Source organism: Melospiza georgiana, chromosome 22 (assembly GCF_028018845.1).
Source record: "Melospiza georgiana isolate bMelGeo1 chromosome 22, bMelGeo1.pri, whole genome shotgun sequence".
Taxonomy (NCBI): Eukaryota; Metazoa; Chordata; class Aves; order Passeriformes; family Passerellidae; genus Melospiza; species Melospiza georgiana.
The window spans coordinates 8325620-8341567 of record NC_080451.1 but is presented as its reverse complement, the minus strand read 5'-3'; the positions used below and the strand labels follow the sequence as shown (position 1 = coordinate 8341567).

Sequence of the window (15948 nt, the reverse complement as noted above, 5' to 3'; positions counted from 1 at the left end):
TTTTCTGTCTTTGCTTGAGCCCCCAGACCCTCCCTGTGCAGCACCACAGTGCCCAGATCAGCCCCACTCACCTGTGTCACACTTGTCACCGGTCCAGCCGGGCTGGCACAGGCAGTGCCCGGTGCGGCGGTCACAGAGCCCCCCGTGCTGGCACTCACAGCTCTGCTGGCACTCCAGGCCATGCTGGCCCTGGGCACAGGCTGGCAGGGGACAGGGTGAGACACTGCCCTGGTTCCCACCCTCCCAGATCCCACCTTCCCAGCTCCCCACACCCGCAACAAGGACCGAGCGCCCCAACCCCTCGCACGTCACCTCCAACCTCCACAGCAAAACTGGTGGAGCTCTGAGATGCTCTAAAATGCTGAGAATTATAGACTTTCTGTACTGACAGACTCCCAGGAGAACACTGCATTTGACCTGAGGCAGTGGAGAAGCTTCCAAAATTGATAGAACTGGGATTACAGGTGTGAAGTTTGAATAGAAGTGTGTAATATCACAGGGTGGGAAACTTAGAGTTTAGGGTTTTAGAATATAGTGATATATATAAAGCAAGATGGAGGTTTTAGGGCAGAGACTGGTCCTCCTTCTTTACCACCTTCTTTACCTTCTTCTTAATGGGTTTGGGTGGTATTTTGTAACTGGACAGAAAAGTCCGCATTGCGGACTCTGAGTGATCGGTTATTGGGTTAAAAGTGAAAATAATTTAGGTATAATTTCTTAATTGGATAGTTTAGCCTTAAAAGACCTTGCAACAAGAGATAGCTGGACATTTTGTGCCTTGTTAGTGAAAGACTGCAGAACTCACTGCTGTAACATTGATAAGAAATAATAAACATCCAAGCCTGAACTATTCGCGAAAGTGAATCCCGACCCCGACAAAGGTAGAAAAGGGAAGCTGTAAAAAGGGAAAAAAGCATTCCAAAGCAAGCTCTGTCTGCCCCAGAGCCGTTCCCCAGCTGTTTCCTCACCCAGCTCACAGGCCAGCCCTGTCCAGCCTGCAGGACAAGCGCAGCTCCCCGTGGCCGGGTCGCAGGTGCCGCCGTTGTGGCACAGGCAGTGCTGCTGGCAGTCCTTGCCATAAAACCCCACTGGGCAGGCTGAGGGACAAACAGGACAGACATCCCGGTCAGGACACACCTCTGGAGGCTTGTGTAACACAGCCAGAGCGGTGGGTGGATGGTGTGGTACACAGCAATATTGATTTTGATGCAATGACAACTTTAGGTGTGTCACCTGCACAGGTAAGAGGCAGCAGCTTCTGCCTACCTCAGGAGTGGCATTCCTCCCTGTGCTGGCAGGGAAGCAGGAGGTGTGGGAAGGGTTACCTTGCTGGGGTAGAGGTGCTGTGGAAGGGTTACCTTGGTGGGGTAGAGATGGTGTGGAAGCATTAATTGCCTTGCTGGGGAAGCAGGAGGTGTGGGAAGGGTTACCTTGCTGGGGTAGAGGTGCTGTGGAAGGGTTACCTTGCTGGGAAAGCAGGTGGTGTGGAAGGATTACCTATTGCTATGGAAGTAGGAGGTGTGGAAGGATTACCTTGCTGGAATAGAGGTGCTGTGGAAGGGTTACCTTGCTGGGAAAGCAGGTGGTGTGGAAGGATTACCTATTGCTATGGAAGTAGGAGGTGTGGAAGGGTTACCTTGCTGGAATAGAGGTGCTGTGGAAGGGTTACCTTGCTGGGGTAGAGGTGCTTGGGAAGGGTCACCTTTCTGGGGAAGAAGGTGGTATGGAAGGGTTACCTTGCTGGAATAGAGGTGCTTGGGAAGGGTTACCTTGCTGGGGTAGAGGTGCTTGGGAAGGGTTACCTTGCTGGGGAAGCAATTGGTGTGGGAAGGGTTACCTTGTTGGCAGGAGAAGCAGGTGATGTGGGAAGGGTTCCCTTGCTGGGGAAAGCAGGTGGTGTGGAAGGATTACCTATTGCTAGGGAAGCAGGTGCTGGGGAAGGGTTACCTTGCTTGGGTAGAGATGCTGCGGAAGGGTTACCTTGCTGGCAGGGCGACCAGGGGTTTGGGAATGGTTACCTTGCTGGCACGAGGGTCCCGTCCACCCCTCGGGGCAGAGGCAGCGGCCGCTGATGTGGCTGCAGGTGGCGTTGTTGAAGCAGCGGCAGGCGTGGCTGCAGTTCTGGCCGTAGCTGTTCTCCGGGCAGGCTGCAGGGGAGCAGAGCAGGCAGGGCTGGTGGGCACTGGGTGGGAATTACAGCGGCCAGGCTCCTGCCAGCCCTGCCAAGGGGATGTGCCAGGGGTGGTTGGCTGCTCTGGGAGGGGGTTTTGTGGTGTTGAAGAGATTAATGTGACATCCAAATGCTGCTATCATCACTGTTACATCCTTTATTATTTGGGAGCAGTTTTGCTGGATGCCCAAGCCTTCACTGCATCCAACCAGAACATGCCCAGGCAGAAACCCCTCCAGAACCAAAATTAAATTCCACACAGAGAAAATCTCAAATGGGGAATGAACAACCCAGAACCCTGGTTCCTATGACCTGGCAGCAGAGACAGCCCTGGCCCCAGGGTGGGCACCTCCCACAGACACCTGTCCTGGGCACAGACACCCACCCTGGGCACAGATACCCACCCTGGGCACAGCGGGCACCAGTCCAGCCCGGGGGACACTGGCACTGTCCTGTCACAGGGTCACAGTGGGCACCATTCAGGCAGTCACAGGCTTGTCTGCACTCCAGTCCATAAAATCCATCGGGGCAGGCTGTGGAAAACAAAGGAGAAATCCACACACAGAATGCAGAGCTGGAGCCCTCCCAGAGGGAAAAGCTGCCTGCCCCTTCCTTGGTGGCCTCTGAGGCTGCAGCAGCGTGACAGTGCTGCTGAGGGCAGCAGATACTGGATGCAAGCCCACTGTGGACATTGCAGGTACAGGAGAGGGCAGTGGAGGATCAGGAGAGTGATGGTTTGATGTTCCTGACCACGGAGAGGCTGCTGGGGGAGCTGGAGGGAGCCTCCTCCATCCAAGAGGCTGCTCTGAGACCCTGTGTGCAGCACGTGCACACTCAGGTGGCCACAGCAGCTGTGTGTCACAGACACATTTTATGAAAAATCTTTTCTTTAAGATTTTTTCTCCTGAGAAGCTGAGAGGCCTCAGGAACAAAATGTAAACAATGGTTATCTGCTGCTGTGGAATGCAACAGGTGCATCTGTGATTGGTCTCGTGTGGTTGTTTACAATTAATGCCCAATCACAGTCAGCTGGCTCAGACTCTCTGTCCGAGCCACAAGCCTTTGTTATCATTCCTTCCTTTCTATTCTTAGCTAACCTTCTGATAAAATCTTTACTTCTTTTAGTACTATTCTTCTTCTTCTTCTTACTATTCTATAGTATTCTTTTAGTATAGTTTTAATATAATATATATCATAAAATAATTAATCAAGCCTTCTGAAACAGAGAGTCAGATCCTATCCTCATCTCTTCCCTCATCCTAAGACCCCTGTGAACACTGTCACAGCTGTGCAACCACTGGGTCACCTATTGTTTACATTTTCATAGTCCTTTTTTTCTCCCCAAAACCTTTTCCCTCCAGAAATAAAACCAGAGGCAGCAGCTTGCAGTTTTGCTGCTCCCCCATGGCCACCCTGAGGGATTCTCTTTGCTGTAATGGGATGACAAAGTCAGACAGGGAGCACAAACCCATCTGGATGGTGCCCGGGGTCAGGTACTCACCGTGCTCACAGAAGGTTCCTCGCCAGCCTGGGCTGCAAGTACAGGCCCCACTGACGTGGTCACAGGTGGCTCCATGGTCACACTGGCACTGGTGCCGACAGCTCAGGCCAAACCACCCTTCTGGGCACTCTGAAAGAGAGGAGACTGAGCAGCCTGTCCCTAACTGGGTCCCAGAGGAGCTATCCTAACTAAGGCAGGAGCTTGGATTCTGAATGGAATAAAAATATCTGGCAGCTGAACCCACAACCAGTGGGTTGTGCCCCTTACAGGTGTGTACCCATGTCATAGACATCTTTTATGAAAAATCCTTTCCTTAGGATTTTTCCTCCTGAGAAGCTGAGAGGCCTCAGGAACAGAATGTAAACAATGGTTATCTGCTGCTGTAGAATGCAGAAGGTGCATCTGTGATTGGGCCATGTTGGATATTTGTAATTAATGGCCAATCACAGTCAGAGAGAGAGCCCAGCCACAAACCTTTGTTATCATTCTTTCTTTTTCTATTCGGAACTAGCCTCCTGATGAAATCCTTTCTTCTTTTAGTATAGTTTTAATGTAATAAATACCATAAAATAATAAATCAAGCCTTCTGAAACATGCAGTCAGACCCTCATCTCTTCCCTCGACCCCTGTGAACACTGTCACATACCCACATCACCCTGGGCACTGGATCAGCATCACAGCCAAGGAAAGGGTGTGGGCTGGAGCAATGCTCTTCCCTGGAGCCCTGCAGGCCCTGGAGGGTGGGAGGACAGGCAGGGAAGGGCAGGACAGCACTCACTCTGCTCACAGTGGGTGCCCGTGTAGCCGGCCTCACAGTGGCACTGCCCGCTCTCGGCGCTGCAGCTCCCGTCGCCGTTGCTGCAGTTGCAGGCGTGGGCACAATCAGGGCCCCAACGCCCCAGGTCACAGGCTGCAAAAACACAGCAGGAGCCCATCACTGGTGTGTGCCACAGAGCATGGCATGGGCACAGTGCTGCCCTCACCAGCAGGCACAGGGACAAACGCGTCTGCAGAGAGACCAGAGGCACTGCCAGCACCAGACAGACACAGCCAAGAAACCAAAAGGATTTCAGAGAGATTTCCCTGGCAGAGGCACAAATCTGACAGGGATTTCCTGCACGAAGATGAGAATGGAGCAATGGCAGCACAGCTTGGCACAGGTCAGGGTGGCAGAGCACAGGTGCTGTACCTCGCTGGCAGTGGTGCCCTGTCCAGCCGGGTGGGCAGCTGCAAGTCCCCGTCACAGGATGGCAATGTCCCTCGTTGGCACAGCTGCAGCTCAGCTGGCAGGCAGGGCCATACCAGCCGGGTGGACACACTGCCAAGGGAAACAGGGAGGGAGGGACTGCAGGTGGCTGCTGGAATGCCAGCCCTGGGCAGAGCTGCTGGGTACCACAGTGCTCCGGCAGAGCTCTCACACCCCGAGTGCAGTGCTGAATGGGACAAGGGGCTCAGCATTCTGCCTTCTTTTCTCCTGCTGCAGAAGTTACTACAGTGGAGATGGGGTTAGAGGGACTGTGAAGTCCCCAGGCTGCACCCCAATGAGTGAAGAAACAGAGATGTGCACAGAGCATGGCACCACATGGCGGGTCACTGGATGCTCCAGCAGATGCTCCAGCTCAGCTGAGATACCCCCATTCCTGCTGGAGATAAGCCTGCACACACCATCCTGCACATCCCAGCCTGCCCATCCCAGCCTCACTCACCATCCTGCACACCCCATCCTGCCCACCCCAGCCCCACTCACCATCCTGGCAGCGCTGCCCGGTGTACCCAGGCGGGCACACACAGGCTCCGGTGGCGCGGTCACAGCTGGCGTTGTTGGCACAGTCAGGGCAGATCTCCTGGCAGCCCGGCCCCCAGAGACCCTCAGGGCAGGCTGGAGCGTGAGCAGACAGAGAACACAGAGCACAGGGATCAGAGCTGAGGTGGCAGAGGGAAATGTGAGACCTTTTGGGCTCCCTCTGTGCTCATGCGAGACGTGGATTTTGTTCGCAGCACAGCCTGGCCCTGCCTGCTCCACAGCACTCTCTAAGTGCTATTCTGAGCTCACTCCAGCATTTTCAAGCCAATTTTGGATTTGCAGCCACTTGCAGGGAGCTCCAAGGGCTCCTCGGTGGGAAATGGTGCTGCTGGCACAGGGGCTCCACAGCTGCTGTCACACCATGGACAGCACATCAGTCACTGCTCTGGAACACACTGGGAGCTGCAAACAAGGAGCAAAAGGCTAAACTGCTAAAACCAGGGCAAGAATCCTTCTCCAACTGGTCCTAAGCTGCTCCAGGGCCTGGAAAAAAGGCAGCTTGAGTTGTATGGTAAGCACTGTGCACACATAGTTTCGTTGCTCAGCCAAACTCTAGGAGCAGGACATCTCAATGTGAATAATACCTTCCAGCTGCTGCAATACTGCACAATCATGCAAAAGCTTTCCATTTCAGACTCTCTAGTTTTCCAGCAGTTAAAGAGTAAGCTGGTGAAGGCAATTAAAAACATGCATCAATAAAGAAAGGTTCCTCTCCTACACTGAGGACTGCAACAAGAAAAAAATTTTCACATTTTTCATCGTGTTGTTTAGGACTCACCATCAAAAGCTGCAATTTTCTCTAATTTTCCACAAAGATGATTCTAACTGCAGTGCGTGTTTTCAAAATGAGTTTTAGAAAAAGCAAAGCCATAGGTCTACACCAAAATCCCTGCCTCCACACTGAAATCCCTGAGTGTTTGCTCTGCTGCCCATGCTCACCTTGGGCACAGTCGTGTCCCGTCCAGCCAGGGGGGCAGTGGCACTGCCCCGTGCTCCTGTCACAGGATGCCTCTCCACAGGCACAGGGATGCTGACAGCCTGGCCCAAATGTCCCCTCAGGGCACTCTGTGGGAGAACAGCAGGGTCAGAACATCTCCCCCAAGACACCCAAGAGCATTTTACCAACATGGCCCTGCAGGCTGAAGGAGCCTCTGGGTCTGTTTGGGGCTCCCAGAGCTGTGAGAGGTTCCCACCTGTGCTCATGGTTTAGTGGTGTTTGCTCAGAGGTTGGATTTGGTGATCTTGGAGGTCTTTTCCAACATTAGTGATTCTGTGAGCCTGGGTGTGATCCCTCTGTGAGCCACTCTGGTCACCTCCAGCATTGCCACCACCACCTGACCTGTCTGCCTGTCATTTCTGCCTGTTGTGTGTCCTTTGAAAAAGTATTTCTTCGTGCAAGAGTGACCATCACATCCCCAAAAAACTGAGGCCAAACTGATCTCCAGCCTTTGGACAAGCCACCCTGCTGTCTCTGGGCTGGGGTGCAGAACACCAGGGTCACAGCCCCACACCAAAGCACCCCTTGGCTTTTCCAAGGTGCTCTGAGGGTTTTCACCTCCCTGGCTGGATGCCTCCAGGATCTGAGCACCAGGATTTTAAGAAGCAGCCAGGTTTGCAGCAGGACACAGATGGAAAGAAGGAACATCCTCACGCACAGAAGGTATAATTCACTTTTCCTGCCCTCTGCTCTGGATGCCGGCGTGGTTCTGCCGACCCCAGCTCGCTTTGATCTTTGCACCCCATTCCACAATTTAACAACGAGCTGGTGACATGCAAACTGAGGGCCCCAGAGCCAAGATCCCTAAATCCTCCCTGAGCCCCCCATGAGAGCTCCAGGCTCAGCAAAGCCAGTGTTCTGAGCAGCCCCAGCAGAGGGGAACACACGGGCACCGACAAACCGCGGAGGAAGCGCAGCGCCTCCGTTTCCAGCGGCACAGTGGAGTTTTTGTTATTCCTCCCCTTTGCTAATTGATGGCAGATGTTTGTCTTCACCCTTTAATAATTTCCAGATCCGAACAACAGCCAAGAGCCTACTATTTCTACACAAATATTTGTGTTATTTCCTGTGACTCCCCCCTACAGCCTTCAGCTCCTTTCTTACCCTTTTTAAAAATATCCTGAGCGGGAGCACCCAGCCTGAAAAGGCTCCAGGGGCCACAGCATCCCCTCAAAGGGGGCTCAGGGCTCTCAGACCCTGCCAGGGAGCACAGCACTGCAGGAGCTGCTCCCATCTCTCCTTCCAGCACCGTGGTTGCAATTGCATTGGGATTTTTGCTGCTTTCTGCAGCTCTTGCTCTGTCAGAGATGGGGCTCTGCACCACGACCCTTTGCTGGCAGATAATGAGGCTGATGGTTGCAGCTTCTGGGCTGGGGTGAAGCAGTGCTTGGCTGAACATCAGAAACTCCTGGGATGCTCCAATCCAAATCCAGATGCTGGCCACTTCCAACCTCTCTGCTGCACTCTGTCTCCAAAGTGCCCAACTTTTTGGCATTTTCTGCAGGTCCTAACCAGCTGAAGTGGGTTCAGGAGGCCCCAGCCCCACAGGAGCAGGAGTGGGTTGACTTTTCAGTCGCCACTCAGCTCTGTGGTTGGCAGAACTTATTCTTTTCCAAACACTGCGTTCATATTTTGCAATCATCACCTCGGGCCAATGACTCACTGCCTTTAGGTTCTCTCAAAGCACCTTTGTCTGCCCAAAGTGAAGCTCTCTGGCACACAAAGCACCCCCAGGATCTTGAAATCTGCACCCTCAGAGCCTGAGTGTTGGACACAGTTAAATACACACAGGGCTGGGCAGCTCAGTCACCATCCCATCAAACTGGCCCTGCATGGGAAGAGCACAGAACTGCTCTAGGAGGTTCATACAGAGCCAGAAGTTGGAATCCTAATGAAAATTAAATGTAAAATACTCCTTTGCACTTGCAGATTAAACAGAGCTTCGATAAAAAATAGAGAACAGAGCAGAAAATGTGATAATGTTGTGTTGGGCAGGGATTGCCTGGAAGGGAAAAGACATCAAGGCCAGGGAAAGATAATTAGATCCCAATCATCTCCATCTACCAACAGAGAGACATCCAGTGGCAGGGTGAAGAAAGACCTTGTTCTTTTGTGAATCAGGCTCATTTTCTACCAGGAATTTTCTCTCCCACTTTCAAGAGGCAGCAGCATCTCACAGAGACCTGTGGATGGCATCTCCTGTGTTCCCTGAAGTCTCTGCTGGCCGCCCATCAGATCATTTGCAGTGTGCTGGGGCTCTCAGGGGATTCTGGAAGTGCTTTTGGGTCGTTTTGTGAAGAAAAATGCTGAGGACAGGGGAGTTTCCAGCCCACACAGAGCTGCCCTGCCTTACCTTGGTCGCAGTGCTCGCCGTGGTAGCCTGGGGGACACTCCTTGTGACACTCGCCAGTGACAGGGTCACAGGGCACCCCTGGAGAGCAGCTGCACTTCTTCTTGCAGCCATCCCCATAATAGCCAGGGTCACAGCCTGTGAACAGCCAGAATTGGAGAGAAAGAAGCTCTGAAATGACTCCTTGCCCCTGGGTGCTGAGCACCCTTCCAAGCTCCACCACTTCTATCACAGCTGTCCCACCATTGTCACAGCTGTCCCACCATCCCTGTCACAGCTGTCCCACCATTGTCACAGCTGTCTCACCACCCTTGTCACAGCTGTCCCACCACCCACTGTCACAGCTGTCCCACCATTGTCACAGCTGTCCCACCACCCACTGTCACAACTGTCTCACCACTGTCACAGGTGTCCCACCATTGTCACAGCTGTCCCACCATCCCTGTCACAACTGTCTCACCACTGTCACAGCTGTCCCACCACCCCTATCACAGCTGTCCCACCACCCCTGTCACAGCTGTCCCACCATTGTCACAGCTGTCCCACCATCCCTGTCACAACTGTCTCACCACTGTCACAACTGTCTCACCACTGTCACAACTGTCCCACCATCCCTGTCACAGCTGTCCCACCACTGTCACAGCTGTCCCATCACCCATCACAGCTGTCCCACCACCCACTGTCACAGCTGTCCCACCATTGTCACAGCTGTCCCACCATTGTCACAGCTGTCCCACCACCCCTGTCACAGCTGTCCCACCACTGTCACAGCTGTCCCACCACCCCTGTCACAGCTGTCCCACCCCTGTCACAGCTGTCCCACCACCCCTGAAGGCATTTATAAAAGCCTGGATGCGGCGCTCAGCGCCATGGCGTGGCTGCCCAGGGGCTGCTGGCTCGTGGGTTGGCTTTGGTGACCCCAGAGGTGTTTCCCGAGCCAGCTGGCCGCGTGCCCACGTGCCCCACTCACCGTGCTGGCAGCGCCGGCCGCGGTAGCCGGGTTTGCAGCGGCAGGAGCCGTCCCTGGCGTCGCAGTCCCGCGAGTTGCGCTGCAGGCACTGGCACTCCTCGGAGCAGCCGGCCCCAAACGCCCACTTGGGGCACGCTGCAGGGAGAGGGAGAGCTGGTCAGTGAGGGGCACAGAGCTCCTTCCCTGTCTCAGTATCCCGGTTCTTTCCCCAGGTGTGCCAATAACCTCTCCCTTCCCCTTCCCTTGCTCCCTGCTGAGCGCCCTCCATCAATCTTGGCATTCCAGAAGGATGTTGTGTGATTGGTGAAGTTCAAAAGATGCCTCTCAGCCCTGGGGTACATTGGGCCATCCAGGTGTCATTTGTCACCTGAGACTTGCCCTCCCTGACCTGGTTGGTGGCTCCCTACCCCTTCCCTCCCCTTTTCCCTGGGGTTAAAAGAACAGCAACCACGCGGTTTGGGGAGTTCTGTTGGAGCTGTGGCTGGATTCAGGGCCTGTGGGCCAGGAATAAAGCTCTGGATCCAAACCCACCATCAGAACTGACTCCTTTCCTTCACCATCGCCTTAAAGCTTCTCCACAGAGGGAAACCCGAGGAGCAGCCCCTGTTATGGGGGGAAGCTCCATCCCAGCACCACCAGAGCTCCTGCAGGCCTGGACTTGTCCCCAAGTGCCATCTGCAGCACCCAGCCAGCCCAAAGTGTCTGTGGGGTGAAACACCACACACCCAGCCTGCCAAAAGTGTCTGTGGGGTGAAACACCACACACCCAGCCAGCCCAAAGTGTCTGTGGGGTGAAACACCACACACCCAACAGCCAAAAGTGTCTGTGGGGTGAAACACCACACACTCAGCCAGACAAAAGTGTCTCTGAGGTGAAATCACCACCATTTCCACCCTTGGTCAAGCAGCAAGGGCCAGACGAGCCCAGGCACGTTCCATCTGGCTATATTGGTATTTAATTCAGGGATAAGCTGAGCGTACCCAGGTGGCAGAAGCGGCCGTACAAGCCGGGATCGCACAGGCAGGCGCCGTAGATGCGATGGCAGTGACCGCGGTTGGCACAGTTGCACTTCTTCCTGCAGTGCTTCCCGTAAAATCCCTTGGGGCACCCTAGGAACAGAGAGAGGTTTCCTGGGAAGATGAGGCAGTCTCAGCAGGTTGTTTTAACCGAGAGGAACACACTGAAAATGGAGCTGTGTTCAGTTCTTGGAACCACAGATGCACCGAGGGCAGAGATGCATCCCTGCTTCGGTTCCAAGAACTGAACACAGCTCAGTTCTTATTGTATTAGCAACACAATACTCATGGCATAGCATTGATAATATTCTGCAGACTACCTGCTATTCAAACAGTGCCCATTCATCACCTGCCAAGATCTATTCAGTCATATCTCATTAAGGAGTTTGAAAATGTTGTTCAGTGTCCTCCATGATGCCTGAATATCTATTGCCAAATACTCCACCAGCCTTGCTCTTTGCACATCTTCACTTACTGAAATTAGATAGCTTGAACTGCTGATCCAGGGGGACAGAGATCAGATTCCCTGCACCGGCTCCAAATCAGCTGTGCAGTGTCACAGGGGATGTCACTTCGTGGTGCCCCAGGGCACCCATCAGCTCTGCACCCACTCAGCTGGTTAGGACAGAAATAACCCACCCACAGGGCTCTGAGAGGTCAAGGCTGTCCTCCGTGAGAAAGCAACCCACGAGGCTGCTCCTGTTGAAAAGCCACAGGGATATTTGCACTATTAAGTGAATAAAATTATTGTTTTTTCTCTGTTATGCTAAAGGCCTCGATATTGGGAGCACATGGCAGACAGGCTGTGTCAGCAGTGCTCTGGCCAGCAGCTGCCCAGCAGCATGTGCCTTGTCCCTACGAACAAAGGAGCAGAGGAAACGCCACCTTGGCACAACAGAGCAATTCTGCATTGTTTATTTTCATTTTACCTTCCTGTTTTCTCTCTGTCCCCCTCCATCACCTCCTTCCTACAGAAAGAAGAGGCTGGGGTATCTCTTGTATTCATTTGTATTCTGCTTCACTCTCCTCCTTCAGTAATAGTTCCCATATGCTCCCAACATATGACTGAAGTCCTTTTGTCTGAATCTCTGATTGTCTCCCTCTTTCTTGTTTTCAAATTTTGTCCCCTGAATTTTAACCCTTTGGGAGCAAGAAATGAGCACCACCAGCAGTGATAACTCCTTTGGGTACTCTGGGTAACTACTGCTGTCACAGCTTTCCAATGCTTTGGGTGGAAATACCTCCATGGTTTCCATGTAAATTAATAATGGAAATTGTGGGTTTGACATTCTTTCCTGTGTCTGCCACTGAATGTCCCATGAAACAGAGATCTCTGCCCACAGGAACCCCACAGGAAACACCTCCAGGCTTCAGAGAAGCCCATCTGGGACACCTGAGAGCAGCACCAGCAATGGCCAGACCAGCCATTTATCCAGTGATTGTTGTGGTGTGTTTTTACTCCTAATGGCATGTTCTGTTATTGCCCAAGGTAATGGCTTGGTCTAAATTACGCCCTCCCACCCTATTGTCCATCTACCCTGAGTTCCCTGTCAACCCTACCTGGTGCTGATTCCCCCTGCTTGGAATTCCTTTACAGAAACGCACTAAAGTTCAATATCCCATTAATCCATGTGACACAAACCTCTCCCCTCTATCTCCCTCATTGGAAGATGCTTTTGTGACCCCTGCCCTTTACTCCTCCCCAGGATATCTCCAATTATCTGCTGATTTATCCCCTCCCTTTAAACCACCCCCGTTTAAAAACCCCTACACAGCTACCTTCTGTGTCTTTGCTCCCTGACCCTTCCATGGAATAAATCCTTTTGGAAACCATTCTGAAGACCTCTCCCTTATCCTTGTTCCTGCTCTGGACACTTACCAACCTGTGCCACAGAGTTTAAGCCATACAGCTGTATCCCAGACTGTCACAGACATCTTTTATGTAAAATCTTTTCTTTAGGATTTTTCCTCTTGAGAAGCCGAGAAGCCTCAGGAACAAAATGCAAACATTGATTATCTGCTGCTGTGGAATGCAACAGGTGCATCTGTGATTGGTCTCATGCGCTTGTTTCTAATTAATGGCCAATTACAGCCCAGTTGGCTTGGACAGAGAGTCCGAGCCACAAACCTTTGTCATCATTCTTTCTTTTTTTATTCTGAGCCAGCCTGCTGCTGAAATGCTTTCTTCTATTCTTTTAGTATAGTTTTAATGTAATATATATCATAAAATAATAAATCAAGCCTTCTGAAACATGGAGTCAGATCCTCATCTCTTCTCTCATCCTTGGGCCGCTGTGAACACGGTCACACCAGACTGTGCTGCTTTCAGGGAACAGAAACTGTGCTGCTTTTTATTTCTGGGACCAGCCCACTCCTCTTGGCGCAGGAGCCGGCTGGGGACAATCCAGCATCACATCAAGTGATGGCAAATCCCTGCAGGAAAGAGGAGACCAGGGATGGCCCCCAGCAGCACAGGGAGGGTGAGGGGACGCTGCACTCACCATCCTGGCAGAGCTCTCCAGCCACGCCGGGCGGGCAGCGGCAGGTGCCGCTGGCAGGGTCACAGGTGCCACCGTTCTGGCACCGGCAGCTCTGGCTGCAGTTGATGCCGAAGGTGCCGGCTGGGCAAGCTGGGGGAGAGAGAGGGAGATGAGGCTCAGCCTGGTCACAGCCTGGCAGGGCTGCACTCACTGCACAGCACGGGGAAGAGCTGCACTCACTCTGGTTGCAGAGCACGCCGGTCCAGCCAGCAGTGCAGATGCAGCCGCTGCCCTCGGCGCTGCAGGCGGCTCCGTTCTGGCAGTCGTCACAGGTCAGGCTGCAGTCAGGGCCAAAGGTGTGCTCCAGGCAGACTGCAACGAGAGGCACCACGGGTGAGCCCTGCGTCTCTCACTCAGGCTCTCACAAGTTCCAAGCCAAGAGCACGGCCCCGACCGCTGCCGCGCAATGCCCACCGAACTTCTCCGACAGCGTGTGCTCCCCTCGCGCTTCCAGCTCCTCCTCCTCCTCCTCTTCCTCGTAGTCGTGGCTGAAGAGCTGGGTGAGCTCGTCCCGCAGGATGGCCACGTGAGGGATGGGGCGGATGACGGGGCGCCGGCCGTCCAGGGCCTCCACCGTGTCCTCGAGGGCTGGGAGCAGGGACAGAGGGGACAGAGTCACAGAGGGAATGAGACAGGGACTCTGAGAGGTGGGACAGGACCTTTGCAAGGGCTTTGGGAGGTGAAAAATGGGACAGGAGCTCTGCAAGGGCTCTGAGAGGTGGGATAGGTTTTCTGCAAGGTCTCTGAGAGGTGAAGAGTGGGACAGGACCTCTGCAGGGTCTCTGGGAGGTGAAAAATGGGACAGGACCTCTGGGAGGTGAACAGCAGGACATGACCTCTGCAAGGTCTCTGGGAGGTGAGCAGTGACACCTCTAAAGCTTTCCCAGGTTGTTTGTTCAAGGATTTTTTGGCCAGAGTAGGCCCAGGTCAGATAGGTGACCTCAAGATCTCTATACTGCTACAAATAAATAATCTATTATTTCTAACAAGGAGAATCTGCAGGGGCTGGTGATTGTGGAAGGGGCTCTGGCTCTGTGTTGAACATGGGAGCAGTGTTAAACACCGCGGGCTGTGGAGCTGTGCCACAACTCCCTGCACTTTTTTGGCCAGTGCTGTGAACCAGGCTGGAACAGGACTGGCCCTGCCTGGGAAAGCTCTCCAGGGCTGGGCTGAGGCCCTGCCACTGCTCAGGGGCTGTGAGGGAGCTGAAAGAGGTGAGGTGCAGGGATAGGCAGCTCTGGTCTCTGTGCTCCTGGCTCGGACAGGAGGCCGAGGAGGGGCCCACTGAGGCAGCTGGGATGAGGCACTTACAGATGCAGCTCCTTCTGTCTTCATCCAGCTTGTGCCCAATGTCACAGCCACACTGGAAGGAGCCTGGCAGGTTCTGGCACGTGTGTTCGCACCCACCGTTGTTGGCAGAGCACTCATCCACATCTACAAAACACGGCACACCCCAGTGACAGGGCCATGCAGCAGAAATAGGCTGGTGGCATCTTCTCTGCTAAATGTGTGAAGCCACCAGGTCAAAAAATGGAGTTAAACCACCTCGGGGATTAGGGATGCCTGGGTTTCAACAAAAAAATGTGCTGGGCTTCAGTTCCCATCCATTATTAGTTGTGTAGGAACAGGTGGGTGTGTTTGGCTCCTTCCCCTGGGAAATGTTGAGAGCTTTGGAAGTGAGAACAATTATTAGGGGGATTTTTCCCCCACTTTCTTTCTGTTGGGAAGGTGACTCACCAGAAAGCTGGCAGGAAAACTGGTAGGAGCTGGGAGAAACTGGAAGAAATGCCTGGCTGTTGGCAACCAGGTAGGACAATTTCTTGTTCTCCTAATTAAAAGCTTCATTAGTCACCGTCTTGGCTGTGTTTTACACAGACACTGTTATTTCTCTTTATCCCTTGGGTGAAAGTGATGGGCAGTGTTGCCCTCTGGGGTTGAACATCAAATGGTTTCTGTAATTAATGGGGTCAAGCCTGGGCCAGCTCACTCTGAGTTAGCCCAGTCTGACCTTGATGTGTTCAAAAACCCCTCTCCACTTGGGCTGGGCTTAGCACTGGGGTTAGAACCAGCACTAAACAAACTGAGGAGAGTGACAACAGGCTAATTAGAAATAGAGGGACACACAGGGCTCTGCCTGGAGCCCAGGGAGGTGCTGGCACTCACCATCACAGCCACAGCCATCGGTGCTGAGCCTGTACCCAGCATGGCAGGAGCACTCGTAGCCCCCAGGGTAGTTGTAGCAGTCCTGCTGACAGCAGTGAGAGCCCGTGTCACACTCATTGATATCTACATGAGAAACAAAGGGTGTTAATGCACTGCAGAGTGGTGGCAGGAACTGGTACTCTGCTCCTTGACTAGTTCTGAGGAGCTTTTACTGATCTGCTGCCAAGTGCTGAGCCAGAATTCTCAAATTCCTCCTGAAATCATGGAGTTTTGTGTTAACTGATCATCCTCCCCATCCAGGGAGGAATCCTGAGGGAAGCTCATTGTGATTCCCAGATTGTGGTTGCAGGTTTGGTGTCCTTACAAGCAGGGTGATTCCAGCTGACTGACTCCTGCTTGGGGCAGTTTCATCTGAGAAAACCTAATTAGTTTGGAA

The 15948-nt window shown here is 53.2% G+C and overlaps 1 protein-coding gene across 1 annotated transcript in view; it reads right to left on the bottom strand.

Annotated features, from left to right (window-relative positions):
• MEGF6 (multiple EGF like domains 6) overlaps positions 1–15948 on the bottom strand; it is a 91757-nt gene that overhangs the window by 9755 nt on the left and 66054 nt on the right. Inside the window, exons 9-25 of the mRNA XM_058039354.1 lie at positions 15513–15635; positions 14661–14783; positions 13764–13937; positions 13530–13661; positions 13311–13439; positions 10774–10902; positions 9793–9927; positions 8826–8960; positions 6415–6540; positions 5419–5550; positions 4861–4989; positions 4450–4581; positions 3672–3800; positions 2575–2703; positions 2019–2147; positions 969–1097; positions 72–200 (exon numbers count right to left, since the gene is read on the bottom strand). Coding sequence (XP_057895337.1) covers positions 72–200; positions 969–1097; positions 2019–2147; positions 2575–2703; positions 3672–3800; positions 4450–4581; positions 4861–4989; positions 5419–5550; positions 6415–6540; positions 8826–8960; positions 9793–9927; positions 10774–10902; positions 13311–13439; positions 13530–13661; positions 13764–13937; positions 14661–14783; positions 15513–15635 — 2244 coding nt within the window. The remainder of the gene's footprint in view (positions 1–71; positions 201–968; positions 1098–2018; positions 2148–2574; positions 2704–3671; positions 3801–4449; positions 4582–4860; positions 4990–5418; positions 5551–6414; positions 6541–8825; positions 8961–9792; positions 9928–10773; positions 10903–13310; positions 13440–13529; positions 13662–13763; positions 13938–14660; positions 14784–15512; positions 15636–15948) is intronic.